Source organism: Pempheris klunzingeri, chromosome 16, assembly GCF_042242105.1.
Source record: "Pempheris klunzingeri isolate RE-2024b chromosome 16, fPemKlu1.hap1, whole genome shotgun sequence".
NCBI classification, from domain to species: domain Eukaryota; kingdom Metazoa; phylum Chordata; class Actinopteri; order Acropomatiformes; family Pempheridae; genus Pempheris; species Pempheris klunzingeri.
Genome location: NC_092027.1, coordinates 23,952,024 through 23,978,866, shown reverse-complemented (window position 1 = coordinate 23,978,866; position 26,843 = coordinate 23,952,024). Strand labels below are relative to the sequence as shown.

The 26,843-nt window shown below is 42.8% G+C and overlaps 1 protein-coding gene across 6 annotated transcripts in view; it reads right to left on the bottom strand.

Moving 5' to 3' along the window:
- The window catches only part of LOC139215697 (triple functional domain protein), a 67,976-nt gene that overhangs the window by 36,523 nt on the left and 4,610 nt on the right, over window positions 1-26,843 (bottom strand). For all 6 annotated transcript variants that reach the window (XM_070846734.1, XM_070846735.1, XM_070846736.1 and 3 more), the window contains exons 2-3: window positions 13,867-13,917; window positions 1,670-1,744 (exon numbers count right to left, since the gene is read on the bottom strand). In XM_070846734.1, coding sequence (XP_070702835.1) covers window positions 1,670-1,744; window positions 13,867-13,917 — 126 coding nt within the window. The remainder of the gene's footprint in view (window positions 1-1,669; window positions 1,745-13,866; window positions 13,918-26,843) is intronic.

Sequence of the window (26,843 nt, the reverse complement as noted above, 5' to 3'; positions counted from 1 at the left end):
TTTATAATAGATCTGAATGACTATTTGCTCCGCTCGAAACTCAAAAACCAATGGAGCATTAGGGCCGTCCAATTAAGTAGGATTCATTATCTGGGGATCAGGAATGTGTGTACAAACTGTAATGGCAATCCCTCAGATAGCTGTTAAGATATTCACTCTGGACTGAAGGCCTAAATGTCAGACTGATATTACCACATCTATAAGTTACAAATGATCAATATAAATAAGTTTACAAAATCATTAGCTTATTCTGATATTTTGTGTGTTCACAGTATTTCTGTCTGATTCCAACCCTCTGAATATTATCTTGTCATCTTAATTGGTTGTTGAGTAACATTTGCAGTTTACAGTACATAGTCAGTTGATAACTGGCACAATAATAATAATAATAATAATAATAATAATAATAATAATAATAATAATAATAATAATAATTTGTGTTCTTGACTAGTTTCAGGGGCAGGGAGCTGCTTCACTCATGTGGGAACTTGTAAACACGGGCTGGTTGTGCTAAGCCCACAAATTAGTGATGTCAGTCGGGTTGCTGTGAGCCCGTAGGCCCGACCCGGCTGCTCAGAGGAGAAAATCAAAGGCTCACGTGGCAACCAGGCAAATATGAGCCAGGGCGAACATGGCCGATTTATTAAGGGGCCAGATTTGGAATAATGGGCTTAGCTCATTTACCCTCCTTTTCACCGGCGGTCCCTCCACTACCTCCCCCGCCCCCCTTCATTTCAAAGCCAATTACTCCGCAAGCGACTACTATGGGATGCGGTAGCTGAGAGTAAGTCATCTCCATGACAACGCTGCGCTGTCTCTCCCTCTCTCAATTTCACTGTGTTTGTCTGAGTCACCGTCCTCATTGTGTTTCTGCCTGTGACCTCCGCTGCACACACGGAGACAAGGAGACCAAAGGGAAGTGTGCACGCGCACACACACACACACACACACACACACTAATTAACATACATTTCACTTCAGCGTTCCATTTGATACTGTTGATTTCTACTATATGAATGTTTTTCTAATGGCGCACAGATACATGTGATGATAATATGCACACTCCATCTCTCTCAAACACACACATGCATGCACAAGCTGAATAATGTTTTTGTGTGTTGTACAAATAATCCTGCTGGATGTTCTTGGCGGTCCATATCTCCAGCTCTGCCTCCTGCGAGTTTTCCTTGGCAAGACTTGAGTGTGTGTGTGTGTGTGTGTGTGTGTGTGTGTATGTATGTCAGTATGTGTGTATGTCAGAGATGGCTGAGCTTGACTTGCACACAGCTGTAGCTCTGTTCTGCTGTCCTGCTGAAGCTGACTAAACAATGGACTAAACTATTTGTCGTCGGTGTATGTACATATGTATGTGAAGAAGAGTCAGGGGTCAGTGTCTGGGCCTCAGTCTGACTCTTTAAGTTTCTAGAAGCAGAGTTCATAGCTTCTTATTACATCCACACTGTGTCTGTGTGTGTGTGTGTGTTTGAGAGAGAGGAGAGAGAGAGCTGTTGGAGAATGTGTACAGAATACCTGCAAGTTGTGTGTATATGCAAAGACTCTCCTTCATGTTTCATTATCTTTGTCTACCAGATCAAACAGTCGAGGTTCATAGACTTGTGAAACTAGACACACACACAGACACACTCATACGTTACATACATAATCTTACCTGACAAGAAGGCAACTTTTTCTTTGAGGATGGGAAGTACCTCCATTGCTCTCATCTCCTCATTTCTCCTGAAACCTTTGCAGAGAAAAAGGAAGAAAGAAAGAAAGACAATGAGGTTTGAAAGGAAGACTTAAAAAGCACATGTTCTTTCCCGCTAGATAAATCATGGTTTTTTTTCTTGAGGGCAGAACATTTGGGACAGAGCAGATTTTGTTCACATTTAATCTGAAGATCTGCAGCTTTTAAACATATTGGATTCAGTCGCATTTCGGATTGCTTGCATCAAGAGGAAAAAGCCACTGAGATTCACTAAGACACACACACATGCACACACACACACACACCGAGAGGGAACACAGTGGCTGTGGTAAGAGACACAGTGGCGGTGAGACCAAGTGAGGCCAGACTGAAGGGAAGTTCAGGGGGAAACAAAGTGCTGTTGTAGCACTTACTGTAACAGAGGTGAAGCAGGGTAAAACAACACCAGCATCACCAGCCACTCCAGTCTCCATCAAATAGCATCAAAGCACAACACTATTAAATACTGAAGATGTTAAGAGGATTCCCACCTGGTGAGCAGCTGGTGAATGTTAGTTTGGTGTGTTAGCACGCTAATAAGAACAAAAGACAAAGTAGGGCTGATGGGAATGTCCCTAGATTCAAAGGTCTCTGGTCATAAACCCCTGAAACTTTGACCTGATAAAGGCTCTAAATGAAACGTCAGGGGGTGTCCAAAGCTACTCCATTTTATCTCGCAGTGACTGTGAATGTCTGCACTTTATGGCTATCCATCCAGTAGTTGTTGATGTGTTTCCAACCAGCCAACCAACAGAGCCACAGCTAAAAGTTATTACCCCAATTACACCATTTAACAATTCTTTTAAATCTTATAAATCCTGGGTATCATCAACTGACTGCATGTTTTTAGAAAATGAGAAATCAAAATTTCCTTCCACCTTCAGTACAAACCGCAGTCAAGAGATTTTCGATATGACACTATAAGAGAAGGCCAACAAGCTTTCAGCTGAGAAAAATGAATATAAATATAGTTACTTTACCCACTCTGTTTGCCTTCTCTGAGACTGCTAATCTCTGACATTTCCCTATAAATACATATCTGCTAGTACTTGCTTGTATTCAGTGATGAATCACCCAGTAGTGGCTGAACCTTTACTTGCTTCATAACATTGTCTCTACAGTAACTCACTAATAACTGCAGCTCGCTCTTGGGAAAAATCCTCTGGCATGTCGCACAAGGACTGATGTATTTTACATACTGGTTTGTCTGGAATAAATGGGAAAATAACTGGGTAGTTAGCATGAGAATTCATGAGAATGACAAAATCTGAACTATAAATTGACACCCTAAAAATGTCAAGTGGGATCTCGTGGGTGTAATGGTGCCAAAGATCCTCCCGCTGCACTGCTAATATTCTGTCAGAAGTGAATGGATGGCTGTCAGGAGATATTCAATAAGTGAAAACCTGTTCAAACAAGTCCTATATATAGACACACAATTCCCTCAAGTGATTTAACTCATACCTCAACTTCAAAACACACACACATGGAGAGGAATGACCCAGATTTTGCCCTTCACACAGAGCAGAGGTGTGGTTTGTGTAACCGATGACCACAAACGCCACTTTTTCTGTCGTTCTATCTGTCTTTGACGTTCTGCATCTGCAACCTGGGCATTAGACCAAGGTTTCTACTTTCAAGGGTTATCAGACGTCTCTTATGAAGTCACATTTCAGCATGTTTAACAGAGGTTAGAATGAAATTACCTTTTCTCTGAGGTACATTATGTTAATATACACTCACCCGCCATGTGAGCAGGTATACCTGTTCATTTATGCGTTAATGCAAATATCAAAAATCGATCAGCGAATCACATGGCAATTCAATACATGTAGAAAAGGACAAACTGAAAGAATATGGTTGTTGGTCTCAGACAGGCCGGAAAAATGTAATTTTGGCCTCTTTCTACATTTTGAGTCTTACAGTGTGATAGTGACCCAGTAAGACACACACACACACACTTTTTTACCATATATTACATAATGAGTATGATGTAAAGTGAAGGAGTGATCTCTCTGTGTTGGTCCTCCTGTTATGACACACACACACACACACACACACACACACACACACACACACACACACACACACACACACACACACACACACACACACACACACACACACACACACACACACACACACACACACACACACACACACACCTCTCAGGCACCTGTAGTGACTTGTAATCCAGTCTCTGCTCTCAGCGTGGCGCTGTATTTATGACTGTATGCTAATGAGATGCTCATTATTTTACACCACCGGAGGAGGATGAGAATCAGGGCTTGTATTTTCACTCTTCATTCCTTTTCTCATTTGTCTCTCAACTTCCCTCAGGGTGCCACAAAAAACAAATTACAGTGATCAACTACATTTCCCACTGTGCTCCTGTAGAGAGAGCGCTTGTAGTTCTTTATAGACGACACATGAGACGAGGTTGATGCAGACAGAGACCTCGCTCTGCCTCCATTTCTGGGAGCCACACATGGACCAGATTTCACTCTCCATGGAGAGAGCAGAGGTGTCAAATTAGGCTGCAGGTAGTACTTTGTTTTCTACCTGACCAACAACCAAAGATGGTCAATTTATAGTAATATAAAATACAGAAATGTGACAAATTCTCACATTTGAGAAGTTGCACCCAGAAATTTTTGGTAAATGATACACTGATTTATTGGTTATCGAAACTGTTCAGTCATTTTCTGTTGATCGGCTCATCAATTAATTGACAGCCCTAGTTCAAAATTATGTGGCCAAGAGTATTATGGTTTTTATCTCAAACAAATATCATGAACTTATAAGACGAATCCTCCGCTGCAGAAACAAAAGCCTGCAAAATGTTTATTTCGTGTAGCACAGCATCCCTGAAACAGAGGTTTTGAAGTTGCATCATAAACCTCAAAACATTCACACCTGGAACTGCATGATTTTCAGATAAACTACTGAGCATTAATACAGACAAAATATTTAACAAGTGGAAAACATCAATATATTGAAACTGATGCTGAAAGAACTGAAGAAGAAGCTGGGACGAGAGAATGTCTGGCAATTTTTCATGATAGATAATGTTTTATAGATAATCGTCATAATGGAACAGTCGCTGATTGTTGTTGTGACGATCACCTGATCAATTAGTCAGCACTGCAAAACACTACCAGTTCCCTGTAGCTCTTTAAGTGGACTTCAAATACGGCCAAAGCTACCTGTGCAAGAGCTGTGCATTTCAAACATTACTTTGTGCTGCAGTAACAGTTTAATGTCTGTCGGTACAACTTATCTACAGTAGTAATGCTTCAACTATTGCTGTGCGACGCTGCTGAGGGTGAAAGGCAACATGTGCACACAAATGGACAAGTCAGCATCTTTCCACCGTGGGGTGATTCATCTTGTAAAGCAAAGACAATCATTGACGTTTCCAATAAGCTTGGTGTCCTATTGGCTGGCTGCCATCCAGCAGCAGGATAATCAAAGGTCAATGAAAAACCTAATGTTGACAAGATGACGAGCAGAAAACCACTACGTGTGTGTGTGTGTGTGTGAGAGAGAGAGTGTGTGTGTAGAGGGAGAGCACACAGTGAGTGCTTTGTAGCGTGAATTCACTACTGTACAGTCAAATTTAACGGCCACTGGATTAAGGTCCGCCCAGACACACACTGTCCTCTGTAAACACCCCAAAACACACACACACACACACACACATTTAACCCATGAAAACCTTTTCCTCCTCTTTACTTTGACAGAGAGAAACAACTGTGTGTCATGGTCCAATGATTATTTCAAAGGTCAAATCCGTGGATGATCTATTAGATGTTATCAATCTGTTCGGGAATTCCAGTAACAATTGTTTCTTGCCGTTACGCTCCTTCATCGACTTCTATTTCAGTTTAGATTTCCTACATCTGTCTTTCAACAAGCCCTGGAAAAGTGCAAGCAGTTGTTGAGTCGATAAAAAAATCAATATGAAAATCAAATGATAATATGTCCAAGATTTAATGCTATGTGATTCTGCGTTAATGAATACTTGCTTCTCTACGCAGGGTCACCTGCTTAATGATGAAAAAGTTGATTATCCACGTCCCTGAAACATTTTTTGCTTCTGGAAGCATCTGAACATGATGATGTATTTTCTCTGAACGGCCTGCTGATTTAAGTGCACAGAACTACCTCCAGTACAGGTTTCCAACTGTGCTGAAGTATTTTTGGGGTGGATTTTCTCCTTTGCCAAACACAAAAGGTAAGTTTAACCACACAGACTTATCACTTCCCTGTGCTCTGCAGTGCTCTGGGACTGGAGAAAGTGGCACAGCAGTTAAATATAGAGTGGCCAGGTCACACGTGCACACACCACTCACACAGTGGGAAGTGAGGGTTTTCTGGTCCCAAACTGAGCAAAACGGCGAAGAAGTAGACAAGGAAAAGAGAAACTACACTAACACCAAATGTGTGAGATAACGAGACAAGTCAATCTGGTGTAACCGGGCTAAGAGGTGGGCGGGGGCGTGTAGCGGAAAGTGAGACAGTGACGGAGGAAAAGTGAATGAGAACGAGGACAAGGAGGGCAAGGTGGGAGTGATGACAGACAGGACAGAGGACAGAGGAAAAGACAGACAGACATTTGTTCTTTTTTCTTCAAGCAACATGAAGAAAGAAAGAACAAAGGTACATTTAAATGTTTGTCCTATCAGGGAGACTGAGGAAGAGTAGGCAAAAGGTGAGGAGACCTCGTGGTAAATGTATAATTGCCACCCAACCACCACCCCCCACCCGCCAGACGACAAATTGTACCTGTCAGCTGGATGAGGGCGGAGCCTGTCTGAGCATATCGCCACTTGTGATTGGTTGCCCAGCAAGTCATGCTTGATAATTCTTCCACAAATCGTAAGAAATCCATAAATTGCTGTGGATTTGGCTTTGTTGGCTGATGGGGAAACAGGGTCCGCTGCTTCCATCAGCTAATGATAGACTGACGGGCCGACGTGCTGAAGGGATCCCAATCCATTGTGGGCAGAGTCGCAGCAGCTGAGGCTAATCCCGGGATTCCTGAGGGGAGATATTCCAATCCAGCAGACAACCAAAACCGCCAATTTTGGTGCTGTCTACACGTCCACACGGAAAAGCTGGTGCAAACATTTCCAAGCAGAAACACAGCTATCAGTGCAACTGCATGTGTGTGTGTGTGTGTGTGTGCGGAGAGTGCACACCAGCACACTGTGTGGATGCACAGAGTCGGTGTGCACCTCATGTGGCTTTAGGTGAGCTGCTAATCTGCCCGTCTTTTGGAAAGGCAGGTTCCTGGAGGTAATCCTCGATGTGTAGGAGGGGCAATGATTATAATATGCCTGCACTGCATTTAAGCACCCTGAGAAGCTGCTTAGCATCAGGAGGGAGACACTGACACGAGATCGATGGGGAAACCTTTGCAGTGCAGGGGAGCGTTAGATAGAACATCAAATACACACCAGTCTTTCCTTCCTTGCTGTTGCTCAAGTGGGGCCACCTAGGGGCCAACAGCATTAGACTCAGGTTGTACTGGTCAGCTTACACATCTGTATGTGTCTACGTGCATCAGCATTAAGCAGTTTAATGCTCTCATTATTTTGAGATAAATAGTGTATGGTATACACATTTGTTTCTTTTAGTGGCTGTAAGCTGAGAGCAATATCAGGCAGGGTTTCCCGTGATTAAGATAAAATACCTCTATTAACCCATCTTTCCTTGCTTAGGAAGTATTTATTTGATTAAAATCGATCCACTGAAAACTGATGAGTAACTATTCTGCTAAAACATTTTGGTCATGTTTCACGCAAAAATTCCACTTACTCTCTAGCTTCAGGCTTTCAAATAAGAGAATGTCCTGCTTTGATTTGTTTTATAACTTTGTAAACTTTGGGTTTCGACTGTTTGCCAGACAATGTAAGACACCTCCTTAGAACCATCTAATTATTTAATTAATAATTCTATTAGTATATCTGTACAGTGACCAATGACACTGGGTAGATGTACTATAGACAGTGGTTAAATAAGTCTAAATCTGTCTGTGGAGAGAAAACTGCACTCGCTAAAGAAAGCAACCTGTTGTAAAATAATGCTGTGGCATGCCATAGCCATGTGACATCTTATTTCATGTTAGCATAACTGGCTTCACAATAAATATGATCAAAACAAAACTGAAATAAAGGAACTAAAAGTAACATCAGTAACATTTTCCCTACACAAAAAGAGGGCGGCCCGCTCTGGTCAAACTAAATAACAAATATTCAATAATCTTACCCTCCCAGACCATGATGAAGTACGATGGCAAACTGGAAAACACCAGAATATTTCAATTAATTACATTCCTTATGTTATTTATAATCAATAAGCCATTAACTACCACTGACGAGGTCATTACCTTATCGATGATGTTTTAATTAGAGAATTCAGAGAAACACAACGTCCATTGCCATGCCCTCAGTCCCCAGGAAGAATTTACTCTTCAAAACCTGAAGTGAACATTAATTTCCAGGAAGCTCATCTATCCCATACATACAAACTGCACCATTAACTCGATCAGCCAGTCATTCCCAATATTTCCTTGGTCACTGATCCTATGTGAAGTGGGCGGCGGCGGTGAAATGCAGTAACCACTGATACAGCTACACCCCTCAGTGAAAAAGGGCAAGGAATGAGAGGGAAATGCCAGGAGTGTCCATCAGCCTTTGCTGCATGGAGACTACCACAACACAGTCAGTCCATCATTCCAGGTCAGGACAGTTACTGGGGTCGTGTGTGTGTGTGTCAGGATATGTCAACACTCAGCGCACACCTCAGAGGCTTGAGACTTAGGGGCCCCCGAGAGGTCAAGTGAGCATTAGGCTTGCTGATACAACAAAGCAGTTTACTCGACAACAACACTACAAGACGGCCCCAGAGAGACTGTGACAAATAGATCAGGGAGGGGCCAGACAGTGTGTGTTTCTGTGTTTAAAAAAAAAAGAAAAGACTTAGAGAGAGTATGCAACAGCTGCCTGGTCCAGGACAGATGGGACGAGTGGTGCGGTCAGTCAGTGAGGGGAGGGGGAATTTGCCAACATACCACAAAAAGAGCACACACACACACTCACAGTGGGTGTGGGTGGTGCAATGGTGTCATAGTCATCACCAGTATGATGTTGTCCCAAGACATGGATTTTGTAATACCATCATCACCATGAATAATTAATGATAATTACTGATAGATTAATAATTCTAAAAAATAAGGCATTTCAGTTTCTCCAAAGGTTCAGTTGTGGTCTGAATACTGAATACAGTGTGCGATAGATCTTGCGGGCAACACGGTGGTTAACACTGTTAACACAAGTTCCACATTCGATTCTGCTGGCCGGCTGGTTTACAGTTTGAGCCTGGCACCCTTACTGTCATGTTCTCCCTGTGCTTGTGTGGGTTTTCTCCGGCTTCCTCCCACAGTCCAAAGGCATGCAGCTTACATTAATGGGTGACTCTAAATTGGCCGTAGGTGTGAGTGTGAATGGCTGTCTGTCTCTATGAGTCGACCCTGTGATTGACTAGCGACCAGTTCAGGTTGTACCCTGCCTCTCGCCCAATGCTCCAGGGGGTGCACTTCCCATTGTCTGAGGGTTTCTCACAGTGCTCGTCTTCAGGGCATGCGGCGGTGGGTAGTTCTGATCCTTTGCCCCCCCGACAGCCTCACTGGACGTAATGCACGACTTCGGGCTTGCTTCCTTTGTCTCTCTCCCTGCTTGCATCTCCTGAGGCACAGCATTACGTCTTGGCCTGGGACTCTCATCGCCTGTCTGTGTCCGTCCTTCACTGGACGTTGTGGCCATTGGTTGCCCTTGAAGTGTGGAGATCATTTATTTTTGATATTCGAAAACCCAAAAGAAGCCCAAAGTATATCACATGCACCTGGTTGGTGCACGGAGGACGTCTGGAGCGTCACCGCTGTACTGCACTTGGGTTAAGGTTCTGTTGGCCTGCATAACACCTTGCCAATGTTTCTGTTTGATTAGGATACATACCAGTTACTTATTTTATTACCAAAACAGGCTTCTCCTCCCAAAACACTGTCCAAACAGAGAAAAACGCCATGATGTTAACTTTAGGTCATACCGCCCACCCTGAACTCACAGCATCTCTCCTATCTGATTAAGGAGCAGTTACACACAGGACTAATCTCATAATGGCTATCTGGCAGCTGACTTGGACGCATCATTTCTAAACCAGCTGTTATGGGTCAAAGGAAACCAGAACCATGCACATGTGTGTGCGTCCATGCATAATTGCAGACTTCCCACATTCGCAGCGTGCCGCATATTCCTTGCTGAGGGATGAGTGGGAATGGCAGGAATTCCTTGAGGCTGAGGGAGTGGACAGGAATAGGGCGTCCATGACGTGGACTTCTGACCTACATCCTGATCATAAATGCTTGGAAAGCCGGGTTAGAAAAAAACAGACACTACAGTGTAGTTTTATTTGGCTGCACACTTATTTCATTCATTAATTTTTCACTGTTTCGTTGTAGGAAACTCTTCAATGCAATTAATCTAATCTATGTATGTTTTATTTTCCTCATGGTCTAAACATTGTCAGAGGTCAGTTTCTGCTAAGCTGGATGTGTTTCAATAGATGCATAGAAATGCGGTACTGCTGTAGAGCACATTTTGGGAGAAGAGTGTGTCATTTTCCAGTCATTACAGACTTTTCCGACACCCTAGCCAATGCCAAAATCTGAACCACTGTCTTTTGTGTTTCTACAGTAGTACTGTATATTTAAAAAGTCTACAATAACACTACATAGAAATGAGCAGATTCAGGTGTCACATCTCCTGTATCTGAAACAGAGGCTGACACAGAGGATGTTGAAAGTAAAAACACTACGCCTTTCATCAATTTCATTCTCTTATTATGTTTCCTTTATGTTAGTCTCTTACCAATGTTCTCATTTGTCTCACTTCTTTGTTTGAGTCTTCCATCTCTCTTTCATGCCATGAATCCTCTTCCTCTCCCACACTATCTAGCTCTACTACTGCTATTTTGTGCTTTGTGTTTTTATTTACAGCCAGACACACTGTCTTATTCATGTCCTTGTGTCTGAACTGCCATTAGCCTACTTTACTACTAACTGGCAGCGGTCGGCCCGCCTTTCGGTCCAAGAAGAGCAGTTCCGATAGGCTGCTGCGCAAGTGGGCGTTACCCTAGTGGACAGCAATGAAACAAGAGTGGCCGATCTGATTGGCTGTTGTGATCAGACACAGCTGTGTAACTCTAACAATGCACCTACTGTGGGTACAGCTGGCACTGGCTATACCCAAACAAGTGGGTAACTAGTTAACAAGAAAGAACATGGAATTACGGTCTATTGTTTTGTTTGGTGATGGAGCAATACGGAGCATATTTGTAACTACCATTTATGCTGATTCATTATCAGTCTAGAAAATGTTCCCATTCCTTTACAAAAATGTTCAAGTAAAACAAAATATTCAATGTTCCCACCCAAATTCTAGCCTCATATAGCCTGCACTCCATTATGAGACACTAAAACTAAGGAAGTTTCACAAAATTCTTTTCAATTTAATTTAATTGCATTTTTTTCAGCCTGACACCCCTAAACTCATTTATTCAAATACGCTTCCACACCCCTGGAAGGATTTCTCTGGCAAGGCTGCCTGGTCTGATCCAAGAAAGACTGGGTGGACTGAAAGGTGCAATGTCCAAAGGATATTCATGTATTTCTTATTTCATGCTCCACTGAAAATAAGGCCCCTGTCAATGAAAATGGGGTATCATTATCTAGAAACAACGAGCCAACAGTGTAAGCGATTAAACAGCTATGGGTGTTTGTTTCCAGTCCTCGCCATTCAGACACTGCATGACCTGCCCCATTTTCCTCTTTTTGTCCCCAAATCTGTGTTTTGGCCTGAAAGAGAGAGAGAGGGAGAGAGAGGGAGAGAGAGAGAGAGAGCACCATCTTTCCTCTACCTCTCTCCGTTTTCTGCATCCGTCCAGACCTCTAATAGCAGGGTAGGCTAACCGAGCGAGAAACAGGCCAGGGTTACCCCGGCGACCCAAACACAGCGGGGGAGGAGGGGAGAGGGAGGGGGGCGGAGGGAGAAGAGAAAGACAGAGAGAGAAAAGACGGACTGTTATTGGTGCCAAGAGTTCATTCGTCCGGGTTTTTTAATGCCACCTGATCTCATTCTGACAAACCATGGCGAGACAGAGAAAAAGCACCGTTGGCAACACTAAACTTTATATATGAAAATCTGACACTACAATAGTAGTGTGAGCAAAGCAACCACTGTCTCTTATTCTGTCCATTCTTGTCCCTCCTGTGACCAGCTGACATTCAGAAAAACACACATTGAACAGTTTGACACTGTTGTCTTGTTTTCAGCTGTTGAGTCCTGCTGCAGTTCACCGTCAACAGCCAACTGTAGCCCTGCCTGCTGCAACCTCCTTTCTGCTTCAGTTATTCTAGTCTGCACGAACACGCCATCTGGAGGTGGCTAGAAAATGAAAATTCAGCTTGCATAATGCAACTGATTACTGAAGATTTACTCTTATGCAATTCAATAATATTGGCGTAGTTCTACATTTTGACCAAACAACCAGGGAGACAAAAGCATAAAGAGAGAGAGTGATGGAAAAGCACAAGCCTACAACACCCCCTCCTTGCAAGAGCACTCCTCAGCACATCTGTGAAGGTCCAAAGGCATTAACATTATTACATAACAGCTCTGTGCGCCCCCCCTCCCCATTGCAACCCACTCTTTAGTTGCCCAGTCAGACCACTGGTTGAAGAAGCCCGGCCAACAGATGGACAGGCCTAATCCCCAAACCCCCTATAAACCAGGAAGTGATAACTGGTAAGCACCAGGAAGCTTTAGAAAAACCCTGCCCAGACAGGCCAAACAGTCGCTATGAGGCCAGGATTGTCCAGCTATAATTGCATTCATGTTGTCCATCAGGACCCCTGGACATTAGAGCAACCTGCCGGCTCACTGTGCTCCTTTACATCTGCGGTTTGAGGGTTTTGATTTTTCAAAGCCAATACTGCTGATAGTTGCCTGCGCTGTTTGTTTGTAAGCAGGATTATGGAAAATCTACTGGCCTGATTTTCATAAAACCTGGTGGAATGTTGTAGCATAGGCCAAGGAGGAACCCATTCATTTAGTAACATTGGTGTCTGTGGCAAAGTGAATGTTGTGGTGCCACTAAGCATACACACACATCATTTTAATATAATTCTGGAAATATGTCCAAACATATACAATGGTTGTGCTTGTAGATTTGCATATCATCGACCCCTGGACGATTGGCCTTGGCAGAGGGCTGTGCTATCCGAGTGCCCTTCTGGTTTTGTTCTAAAGCTACTGAAAGTCAATCATCTGTGTGGGTCTGCTTTTCTAGTACATGAAACATTAAATCTTCCCGCTGAAGCACAGGGGAGTAATAATCTCAAATACCAAAGTGATACATCTCCTCAAATGTCACATCAGAGGGAAGCAATATTGAATTGCAGATATGTGAGAACAAACCATCATGACATACTTTTTTTGGCTTGGTTTACACTGAATTAGTAAAAACAACAGGAATATAAAGTATTACAGAGAAGAAAGACCATTTTAGGATGAGGATGGTGAATGAACCATGAGGGAAGGGACAGCAGAAACAACTGGAAATATAAAATCAAAACCAAATCATAACAGATAGCGGGCTGGAAAAAACACAGAAAAAAAGCTACAGACGTTGTCCATCTAAACTCATCACGGAGAGCCTGCTGTCGCTACGGAAACAGGTGCAAGACACAGGTAGCCAATCACAGGTTGGGGAACATGGTATGGGATGGTGAGGAGGGTTGAGACGAAGAGAGAAGGGGAGTCAGGGAGATGTGAAAATTATGGTGACAATGGCCCTAAAATTATGGTCTTTGTCACTGGGAACACTGAAATATTAATGGTGTGTGTGTGTGTGTGTGTGTGTAAGTAAATGTGTATGTGAGACAATGTTATCTTCCACCATCACCACACACACAAGCAAAAACAGTAATGGCGAGGATGGAAACACAGCTGCAGAATTTGGAATGGCTGTGTGAGGTGCGTTTCTGGTTTGTTTACCTGCTATCTGGCTCGATACATCTCCTTTTGGCTCTTTCGGGAGGGATCCATCTGTAGGCACACACACAAAAAATGATGTTACCAACATTACCATAGAACTGATTTTGCTTGATGGCTCATATCTACAACAGCGCAAGCGACAACAGGGAGGAAGATGAATAAGAACATACAATGAAACAATAATGCCATAATTGCTATTTCAACAAGAGTGAAGTAGCTTTTCCCACAATGGCATATAATTTATGGATCATTGTGTTAAAACAAGGCATTCTATAACTTAATTACCAAACACTTATCCCACTGCTTTTCTGACATGGTGGACCCATCGCATCCAAAGCCAACCCTCCAAAATGACATGACCATTCCATCAAATGGTTGTTGAGACATTTCACCTCAAACCACAAAAACCAACTGGCTGGCAGGCTTCCTCCCGTCAGGAGCTAATGTTTTGAGACACACTACGTGTTGTACTGGTGAAGCCGAGGACGAGGCATGCCTCGCTGTCTTTACTTTGGGAGTTGTCACGTTTGGTGTAGATTCATTGTCTGCTTTCCATTTACCCAGATGTCCTTACAGCAACTTGTCAATGCTTTGCTATGAGTGCAGAACCATGCGTCATTCATATTTAGCTTTGCCCCCCACCCCACCCGTTCACACCACCGTTCCTACCACGCACCCCATCCCTGCTATGACAACACCCCCCTCCCAAACATCCATAAATGAACTAAAAATAAACAGAATGTGAAGAAATAACAGTATAAACACGTCCAAGATGTCTGTGTTGTGTTGATATCTATCTACTGAGGTTAGAATGCTAACCATTTAGCCCTCGCCCGCCCTTTCAGGTAATACCACTTTTTACCTCAGGGGCGGCAGTGAGTCACTGTAGCTTCCAGTCTTCCTTCAGTCCAACGTGAGACGAAGAAGAAGTAGCACTTCTTCAGCTAACAGCTAAAATTGGATCTTTAGTGCAACTTCAACAAACGGTACCAAAAAACACTCCAAGTTTAGCAGTTTAGAAGTTTAGCTCCTTAAAACAACTCTACATGTTTGTTTCAAGCTGTTACTTTTGAGCTTTGGATTAATTATATATATTGCTTTTATTTTATATTTGATCCTGTTCTATTCTGAATGTAATTATATGTATATACGGTATGCTCTGTGTGTCTGCAGCATGAAACGGCTACAACTTTCATTTCATTGGGCAACTCTGTGCTGAAAAATTACAAATAAATGAACTCTAAACCTCGAATCAGATGAGGAAATGGCTTTCCACTTTCAGCCATACGTTGTTTATTAGGTAAGGAGGAGGGTGGGACCTAGAGGAGAAATGCTTTTTTGAAGCAAGTGGCCAGTTTTTACACAGCATGTTCTGCTTACACTTGACCAGTGCACGCAGGAGTCATCTTCCCATCAACCTACCTCATGACCAAGGCCAACTGGTTTCTCAGCCAATCCAACAATCGACCCATTGATCCAGCCTATACCCTGTGTGTGAGACAGGCGGCTGCTGTGACTGAGGGGAAGATACAGTCAGTGTCATGTGCCGTCGACATGTAAACAGGCCGGACGCTCCACTGGCTGACTCAGTGACACATGGTCCCCCTGTTCTGACTCAGGCTTACTCCTCCGTGGTTGACCTTACAGAGGGCTGGAGAGAGGCTGCTGGCTGTACTGAATATAGGACCTATGCTGTCAAATGTTTAACAATATGGACAACCATGTATTCAATTTTAATATTTACCACAAGACCTATACTCCATGTAGTATTCAGTGCATGCAGTATATGAGTCATACACTACATGCATACAAACTATACAGGGCATCTTTTTGATTGTGATATGGGATTTTGTGGGGAATAAACTCAAAAACATGTTTTCTCTATACACAAAGTATACTTGAAGCGAGATGAACATCCCTGTAAATGATTATGATGTCTGGATTGCACACAAACATCTGTGTGGTGAATTTCTGGCTGTCACTGTTATTACAGTACCACCATTACTACTGAAGCAGGGTATTTGGACAGTAATCGCTGGGACACAGCATGAAGTAATTGCTGAAGTCACGCCTACAACAGTCAAGTTTTAATTAAAGCAACAGTGAAACCTGCTCTTCAGTTTTCAGCTGACAACAGCCCTGCTGCCCACATGCTTGCACTTGCAAGCACACAGAACAGTGATCCAAGTTATGCCACATTCATATTCTCACTCAGACGCTTGTATGACTGCAGAATTGGTTGCATCAGGGCTAAAATACTGTGGATTTTCAAAGCAGTAACTTATCCATTAAAACATGTGGTTGACTTACTTGAAAAATGGGTTGCCCTGCATTAAAAACAACACAGGGGGCTGCGTTGATTAAGGTAACTGTGAGACAAATGTGATCCAAGTATTCCGAATGGAATAACATAATAGATGCATTTAAAGGCTTAGAAGATACCACGACACTGCACGATAGTTTATAATACCTAAAGAATGGATTTTACAACCCTGAAAAGCTTCACAGACTTTAACTTTAATCACGACGATTGCAAGGTAAACAGTAGAAATACAGCGTTCACGTTGCAAAGAAAGAGAACACTGTGTTGGGCTGATGTATACGCTCTATACAAGTGGGAAACGTTTAAATGCACTACACCGATATGACATAAGCGCGACAATAGGGCAGGTATACACTCGAAATAAGTGGACTGTGTGTTAACTGGAGGGTCCAGATTTAAGACAAGTTATCAGAAAGTATCTGCCCTGCTAAAGGGCCCTGAGGAAGAAACATAACTCCTTTGAGCTTCTTATGTAACAGACATGACCTGTGCCCTTCAGAGGCAAGAGAAAAGAGTTTCCCTGTGAGGACCAGCATATCCCTGCTACACAGTAAATCCCCCTGCTGTTTCCATTTCTTTGATAATTCAGTCTTTATGGTACAGCAGTTCTCTTTGTGACAACTGCTTCCCTTTTGTAGTGGCTACTAGAGTAAACTATCTTACCAGACAGGTATGATTTAGCAGCGTTTTGCTGTTGGCCATTTCCTTTAAAGAACATATAGCAGGGCACTACACTGAAATCTATACATGAGCAAACTTGCTGGCAACAACTGCCAACGCCACAGGGGCTCATGTTAATAAGAAATAGCTGCCACACGCACATAAAAATGACATGGAAAGCGGTGCCAGGCTGTCAACAGAGACACAGGGATCTCAAGGGAATTTTCTCTAAAGCCGTGTACTTGGGAGAACTTAACAGAGAATGAATGGGATGAAGAAGAAAAGAAGGGGAAGAGGAAGCAAAGAGAAAGACCAAACACCCACATACTTCACATATTTGCAATGCCAAAGATGTCCACTTAAGCCACAGTGAGCAACAATGTAATACAAGACTACAGTAGTGGTTGCCCACATCTTATCACTATCTAAACAGTGAGAGTTGTATCTCAGCTAAAAGTCAAACATGCATGGACAAAAAGGAGATAAAACACAATGTATGTGTGCAGAAAGAGACGCAGACACACACACACACACGCAGTCATGAACGGAGGCTTTTCAGCTCAGATGTAGTCGTTGAGGCAGTCGGTTAATCCAACCACACACACACAGAGCCAACTTTGTTGCAGACCATAGTAGGATAAGCCCACCACTAAAACGTCGGCCAAGGTATTTGGATTAAATTAAACAGATCACACACACATCTAACTGCCGCTGAGGAAATGACAGAGCAAAAAATGCAACGGCTCAATCCTAGAAAACATCCAAACTCTCTCTGAAACATGCAGACACTCCGATACAGTGAACTCACCTGGACCTCAGCACTGTTGAACACTAGCTATACTGTATCCCAAACGGAGCTCCCTTACACAGACGGCTCTCTCTTGTCCCAACACACTGTTTCTGTCTGTGAGCCCACATTAACACAAGACCACCCTTTCTGTGGGCCTCTGCTTTTCCCTTCTCAGCAGGCACACTCATCGTTTGACTCATACACAAAAAGGAAAGACCCCCCTTTCATTTAAAAATACCTATTGTCTGGCTCACACTCGCTAGAATGAGCTGTGAGGCGCAAAAACAATGAGCAATACCCTGCTGTCAAAGTTGTCTTTGAGTGCAACGAAGATACTTCTTTAGGGCTTTAGCGGACATTTAAATGTCAAGAGCCACGGGCAACACATTTAACATTACAATACCTGAGAGATCACCTATGAGAGGAATTTTGTTGCTTAGCACAAAGCTGTAGGCAGTGAGACACCAACTGAAAGTGAAACTTATAGGATGCGTGATGTCAACTTGTGAAACTCACAATCAAAATAGTCACAAGTGGTAGGTAATACTGAACTTCAAGTGCAAATGAAAGAGTTTTGTTTATTTGTTATCTTGGTGTATGTGTTTGGAGCTCATTGCTGTGGCATTCATGCACTTCCTGGAGGTGACCTCTTAGTCAAACAAGGTGACCGGTACTGTGATGTCACTTTCTGTAGAAGCCGGAGTTTCTGCATCTGGTGCTCCTTTCTTTGTTAGTTCAGTCATGATGGTCATCAGTGCTCTGCCAGCTGTTATTAAAGAGTTCACCTTTGCTCCCTTTCACATTCTTACTCCAACCTTAAGGGAGTACTCCATTTTCAATAGTCCATTATGAGTCTGACAGTGTGATAGGAGTGCAGTGTTAAATCAGTGATCAAAAAGCTGAACCAGAGATGTCTGTATAATCTTTATTCCATACATTCTTCTTCCTTGTCAAAAGCCAGAGATTCAAGTATGTTATCCTAGTTATGGACAATGTAGCCTTCAATGGTTGCCTCAAGCACAGATAGGCGACAGAAAAAAAACCTCCACATTTTCAAACTCGCAGTCTTTAGCAATTTCAACGTAAAAAATTATGTTTGGGCAAGGTATTATACGCACTTTAGTCTTGGGATAGAGAGAGCACTAGTACAGGGATCAGGCATCATATTGGCAGATACCCTGAAGTGAGTCTCGGGACCGTAGACCGTATATATGAAGTGGATGTAGCCATGCTAATGCCTCGAGTTTGGCATTCTGATTGCCAACTTGGTTTTAAAACCAAAAGTGATGTTCAAGGTAGCCCCGCTCCAAAGCATACCTTGTTCTATCGTTAATTTTACTCTAAATGGGACCATAACTGAATGAACATCATGCTGTGTTGAAAGACTTAAAACTACACACTGAAATCATGAACTCATCGGGGAATTATTTTTATTACTGAGGTAATAAATCAGGTCAGAACTAGAGTCATTACCTCAGAGACTTCCATACAATCTGACTTCTTCTGGCAACCAGTGGAGTCACCCCCTGCTGGTCATTGGAAAGAATGCAGGTAGAGGAAACGTTGGACTGGTGCATCCCTAATATATGCCTGGTAGTTTGTGTATTAGAGGGATTAAAAAGTATATCCATTTGGGGGCAGATCAGCGCTGCATTATGGTTCACCTATACCAAAATGTCTTCCTTGAGAACTTGCCATTTTGCACAATAAAAACATAACTAATCATGGTGACACACATAACAATGTCACTATATTTTCAATGTTCATATCGTGGCAGAAACAGTGGCAGTGGCAATAAGCCTGATTAGATCTTGCCATCATGCTTACATTTGATTAGTCGGCTGCTGCTTCACAACCTGACACACTGCCCTCACAGCTTATGTGCTTCGTTGCATCTTGCGGACAGGTAGTGCATAGTTAAAGCAAAACTAATTAGATTACTAGAGCATACCTTTAACTTAGAATTGTTAGCTTCTTGTTTAGTGTGACAGTCACAATCCTTGTATCTGTAAACTGTTTGGCCAAGTTTTCTTCGTTTTAAACAAAGATGAAACAAAGATAAAACAGTAAATACCTGCGCTCCCAAGCACAAATACAGGCCGTCTGATGTGTACTTCATGGTACACATCAGACAGCCTGTTGAATCACAGCTATGCCTATGAAGGAAAAATCTTTAATCAAAACTAAATCTATGATGGATAAAAGCAGACTCTATATATGAAACGGTGGACTTTCTTTCTGGAGGACTGTTGTTATCTGCCTTCACCTGGGATGCCAGGTGCAAACAAAGTCTCCGTTAGATTCTGTAGCCAAGATGAAAAAGCATGGCTCTGCCCTGAGGATTGGGACTAAAGGCCACCGCTTTAAACTGTTCCTCATTTTACGTGGGGAGCTCTGGGACCCTCTCAAGGACCTCAGTGGCCCGTAGCCTTTGCTTTAAGACACAAAAGGCCACTGACTGTGATGTTTACAGTGGATCAATTTCTCCCGGGCACTGGCCCTCACCAGGAGAGAAACGGGGTGAGAAGCAGTCAGAGGAAGAGCTCGAGACAGAAAAAGAGAGTGAGCGGGATGGGGAGGGCAACAGTGAGATAGCAGTTTTCAATGCACTGGAGACCCAAAGAAAAAAGGAGTACAATGGTCTTTCAGGACTTGTCCTAGTTTGGTTCCCTCTCTCTCTCTGTCTCTTTCTACGCTCAGAATAGGAGCAGAGACCATTTTGGCAAATCTTTCACACTGATCCTAATCAATTGCAAGCCGATTCAATTCTTTTGCTGACCTCTTTCATTAACCAGCAGAAACTCTGTTAACTCAGCTTGGCACTCACATCTCCACTCCTCTCTTCATTATCTTTCCAAGGTCTGGCTCTCTTTCAGTCTTTGAATTGCACAGCTCCTTCTCTCCTTTCTCTTCCACCTGCACTGAATAGACTTCCTTATTTCCCTTTAACAGGACAATAAAATCATTCACTCATTCCAAGGCATATTTTTTTATGCTCCTCTTACAAGAATGCGTAAAGAAAATGGTTATCTGCACATGTGATTTCATGGCCACTTGCAACCTGCACTCCCCGCCTCCCCTACAACCTACCTCCTGTCTTCTCCTCCTTCTCCATCTTCTCACCATTTTTGTCTTTGCCCCCTCGACTCTTTTCCCTCTCCCGTTCCAGCTTGTTTTAGGGAGACAGCGGCGGGGCGGCAAATTTTCCCCGAGCTCACACCAATTAGCTATCACGCCAGAGAAATTACCGAACGAGAGCACGGCAGATGAGAGGGAAAAGTGGGACAAGCTCCTTTTTATAAACACACAGGGAGACGAGAGGTTTGCATGTGCGTGTGTGTGTGTGTGTGTATACACTGTATGTGTGTTTCACTTGTTCCTAAGAGGGAATTTAAACAAGCCAAGAGCTCTTTCATTTAAACATCTGACAAACACCCTAATATTTCAACTCCCATGGTAATGGGCTAACAGCCTATATTTGACATTATTATACATTATTATATTACACTTTTAAATAACTCTTATCCAACAGCCCAAAGCAGCACTAGCCAAAGCCAACTGCTACTCAATAGCCCTCTTTTCACTTCTCATTACCTTCTCTGGGAGAGGCTGTAAATACCTTGCTCTGCTTGCCCTGATTCACAAGTATTCTGATTGACAGCTGTGTTACTACATAAGCAGGCTTCTTTTTCGTTTTGGTCTATTTTTCTAGGTGTAGTTGCACCACCGGTAAAACATTGCCTTTAATGCATCTAAGCGCAGCCCACATGAGGACCATTGAAACCGAGCTCTTATCAGCCGGCCTTTGGTCTTGTCTGCTCCGTATCTGGGCGTGTGTTTTTGTGAGTGGTAAAACCTCACTGGCAGCAGAGGCCTTCGCCGACCTGGTTTACATAGGCTTGTTAGTAAAGACATGGCACGGGTCAGACAGACACACAGACAGACATGGGAGCTGCTGTTACCATGGTGACAGACACCTCACCCAGCCCTTTTTGGTGGACATGAAAACAGGATATAAACATGCGTCTATAACACAGACAGCCGTCTTTACCAACTGTATTTTCTTGTGCTGTAAAAACATCTACCTTCTCTGAATCATACCACTGCTTTAGCCTAAAAATGACACCTTGTTGTGTGGTATAGGGCCTCCATTATGTTTTTGGTACACATCCAAATGTGTCCATAGCTCTTAGTGGAGCTGTAACCGGACCGTCATGTACCAAATGCATGGCATCAAATGCGTGGTCATATTTGAAGTTCTGCTTACTCTTAGACCAGTTAGTTCCTGATTTAAATCAGAGTTTAGTCGATTTTACTCTGTATGGTTGCTTGTGTTGGGACAACATTTAAATAGTTTGGGATAGTTTAACATTATGGGATACACCCTTATTCGCCCTCTTGCCAAGACTTAGATGAGAGCAGTGATGCACTGAAACTCCGGCCAAAAGACAGTCATCTTGGGGGGGGACAGGTAGCCTGGTTGTGTCTGATGGCACAACAATCATCAACAGCACCTCTAAAGCTCACTTATTAACACATAATGTCTGTAAAACAAAAAAAAGGTGATTATATGGCCACCAAATAGTCTAGCACATAAACCCCCATAAAACCACAACTTGCTTTTACATTTACATTTTTGTGTAGATTTTGGGAGCTCTGTCCCCCTGGTGCCGGTCTTTTTGATAGACTGGCTCCATCTTTATATTTGTAGGCTAAGATGAGAAGGACAAACAACTCATCTAGTTTTTTGGCAAGAAAGCAAATTAGCGTGTTTTCCCGAAATATCAAACAATTCCTTTACGTGTGTGTGTGTGTAACCATGTGTACCGACGCGCCACAAATCCACCTTCCCACCTCCCACCTCCCCCTCTCCACCTCTACGCCTACATATGAAAACACACACACGCACACACACACACACACAGAGACAGTAATCCCAGAGAATAAACACCAGATTAGATTAGGTCAGCGTGTGTAATCCAATGAACTCTCACCTCTAACATGCCTAATGCTGTTAGAGCTGTCAACATCACACCATCTCTCTCTCTCTCTCTCACACACACACACACTCACACACTCACACACTCACACACTCACACACACACACACTCACACACACACACACACACACACACACACACACACACACACACACACACACACACACACACACACACACACACACACACACACACACACACACACACACAGGAATTTGTGCTGCTGAACATAGCTCTACTCCCAAACACATCATGTATATATTCCTATTTAAGCAAGCAGATTTGTTGTTAAAACACCTTTGGGCTCATCTGCTTTCCCACACACTCCCTCCTTACACTCCTCTATCCCAGAGAGCTGCTCACCATATTACTAATAGCATGTTGAATTCCTGAACAACATGTACATCTATGGGAATCTTCTTAAATCCGTGGCTGTAATGACTTCATTGCAGCATAACTAGATACAGAGGGCCAATGTTATTCATCACCCTCTTCACGTCGCTCCCCAAACTCGTCCTACCTCTCCTGCCTCATTGGTAAGCTGTTACAGGCTGCTCTTCACATTGCCATGTACGGCACATCCAGAGAGAGACAAAAGTTGTTTACAAGCATCTGACTGACTATTGGGGACGAGAACGTTGTTCTCTCTGAAATGCAATCTGCTGCTTTTTGTTCTGGTTTAGGGTTGTATTACTGTGGTACGCCTTAGAGTTCACACTGACATCATGCATGCTTTGGGCTACAAACAACTCCAGCGCTGCCATTCATTTTACTTAATGGCTTCTGATGGCTTCGCTCACCGTGTTCCGATTCAAAAATTACAGTGTTTAGTCTAGCCAGACATCTGTGGGCTGGGTTTTCCGACCATTTCTCCTATGGACCCCAATCTGTGAGAGCAATACATTTTTTCACTCTTTGTCCGTTGCGAAAATCTTAAATCTTAATCAGCTATTTCTCCAATTGCATCAATAACTATAGACACTGATAGTAGATTCTCTCTTCATTTACGTGGTGCAAGGTAATTTCGCAACCGATTCCTTCCTGGTGTGCGTTTGTAGATACAGTCTGATTGATTCCAACCACTAAACCAAGTGTGGTTCAGACAGGAAGCTGTTACTACCACTATGAGAAATTTACCTCTTGGCTCACCTCATGACATCAATCTGAGAGCGCATTAAAAAAGAAACATAACTAAGCAGGTAAACCCAAACTTTGCACACTGGATTACGTCATTGTACCACCACAGTAAACCTGACCCTGGTGACCAGTCCTTACAAGCCTGTGATATGATACACAGATCAGCAACAAAGGCCTTGAGCAAGATGATGTACTGTGCCATCTTGGCATCAGGTTTATGTTCAGGTTTAACCAGCATATTTCCAGGGAAAGTTAACTGAGCACAGATTATCTCTTTTGAGCAGCTCAACATTTAAAGCCACTACAATCTAAATGGATTTAACAACAATGGATCACACGACTACCTGTATCCACTGAGAATTATCACCTAACTCTGTAGTTCCCCTCAGCTACACTGAGCATTTTAGCGGCTTTCGGCTCATTGTTTTGGTTTTTGGCCACAGCAGGCAGATGATATCAGTGCATGCTACCTGGTCAGCAGACAGACAGACAGACAGACAGAGTGTCTTGCTGGTGAACATGGTGACCAACACAGTGATCATTTAGCAGTAAGTGGAGACCAAAAAGAACGCCAGAAGGAGGGTGACTATTGGACTTACATTCATCATGTAGCCAGAAACATGAATCCAAATTAATGCTGATGATGCTATGTACACACCCTCTGAGTGTCTAAAATAGGCAATTATTTGATAATACAGAGCTAAATATAGTAGTAGGTGCTGCAGTTGCTGTGGAGCTTCAGTTCACTTTCCTTGATCTAAGATGAGAAGTTTTTAATACGCTTGTGCGGTGATTGGCTATTGTTAGGTGTTAGTCTGGTCTGAAAACAGGACAGTTTCCAAATGTTACACTATGTCACAGTTTTAGAAACATGGTGTGGAATGATAGTGGGTATTGTGCAAAGTGGCTGTCTGGGCCCTATCTAACACCTGGCGATAGAGCAGCGCATAGACTCAAAACAAACCCCTTTGCACCATGTGCCTTACTTTATGTCCAGATAACACACTGTTTAAGAAGCAAAAGACAAAAGTGGAATTGGACATGCCCTAAATGCATTTGTGCAATACATCATTTAAATAAGGCCGTCTATGTCTGAATGCCAGTGATTTACCAAAGGGTTGATCATACTGCAGCGGCCTTCAACAGATGATAATTCAAACAAACGGAAAAAACCCCGACAATGCTGCTATTCAAACTGACCTCACAGCAGATTGGGGGGGGGGGGTTGGCTTGCTCTGCTAGCTGTAATCTGCCATTAAAATTTCATGTAGCTGCACCTGTTATTAGGGATGAGAAAGATTATGTGTTTACACAAGTACTCATGGGAATTTGAGGGCAATTTAAATTATTTATTCTTTGCCAAGCAGCTGATATTTTCCACATTTTCTGCTTTTCCTCTCCAAAAATATGAATGTATGACATGGTGGTTTCCAAGTGGCTGTATTGCTTGTCTTATGAACCATGTGTTCACTGTTGTTTTTGTGCTTCATTCTAAGGGATGAGTGGTGTTCTGATGGAAACATCACATTTTTAATGCCACAATAAAGGGAACAGTGTTAGGAGTGTTTTTTATCCTCCTGTTTTAGCTTAATCTCCTGCCCTTTCTAAAAAGCTTTTTACTCAGCCATCCATTTGCTCTTGATTGAAGCTGCCTGGCTAAATAAAATTCTAAAATCTCATAACCATCATTTTTCCCTCCAGCTGGCTTCCATTTATTATACTCACTGCTCTCAGCTGCACAATAGTACAGTTACCTAGAGGTGTCGTGTGTGAGCTACCTGGTGTTCTGCTGCTGAGTATGAGTGGGACAGTAACAATGGCCACTCGCTGTGGATGTGAATCTGGTACGCCGTGATCTTAACAATACAAAGATGGGGAGAAGACGAGATGGAGGAGACAGAGACGGGGGTCAGTGGGAACGGCAAATCGGAGAAAGTCCTTGTACGAGCGTGAGGAACTGTGAAAAGCAATCGAGAGAGAACAGAGGCTGCTTATCACGAAGCCCCTCACACCGCTAACCACATGATGCCGGAGTGTCGAAGAGAGTTACCCTGATTACTCAGCCTGAGCTCCTTAAAATTTGTCTTTTCCAATGCACTGAACTCTGTAGTCTGAAGCTTCTCTTCTCTCTCTCTTTTTTTTTTTAAATGTACCACCGAACATGATAATTTGGACATGTGGAGGTAGAGGTGGGCAATACAACAATATAAATTTGGCCACCAAACTTTATAAAAGCGTTTTCGCTCCAAATACTCACACACCTCAACTGCCTTCAACATATCTAACATCTCTGGGTTGTTTACTAGAGAACTGTAGACAATGTTCAAAATCAGTAAGCAGAACTACTTCATGCCTCTATTCGCTTTTTATATGATTTTTGCAGCAATGTGATAAAGCAATTTGATTGAGTTTTTTTATTTGCTGCAATTCTCCAAAAGTACATTCCTCAATAGAATTTGATCGATATATTTAGTAACCACTAGCCAAGTCTGCATTCAATATTATAATCTACCAAATATTAGACGTACAGGGCGTGAAAAACTTTTGGATTCTTATTCTTGTATGTCTTATGGTTTAAAGGGTCATTCCACTAATTTTAGACACTGAGTTCAGTTTACTTGTCATAAGGAGTGTCATTTGGCCAGTTAAAATTTCTATGAATCCAAAAGGAGCTTTTTAAACCCTGATGATGTCATCAGGGGCTATCGAGTTGCACTGTGGGAAATGTAGGATCCAGTGTCTTGGGGGTGTGGCTCATAATGGGGGATAAAAATCAGGATCTCTCAACCTCAGTCTCTCACGAGCTCCCCAACTTCATAACATGTTTGGTACTCCATTATTTTGGTTCTGAACAAACTGTCGAGTAATTACGTAAAAAAAATCTAGCATGTTACCAAAAAAGAAGCAAAACCAAGTGACCACAAACCTAGCAACCACTGATTCATTTGCATTGATCTGTGATGGACCAGTCTTCTTTTTACTCCCATCTCATGAACACAGGATGATAAAAGAAATCTGCTGTGTATAGCATTAGGCTTTAGCCTCTGCGCTGTGTCTGACTTGGCAG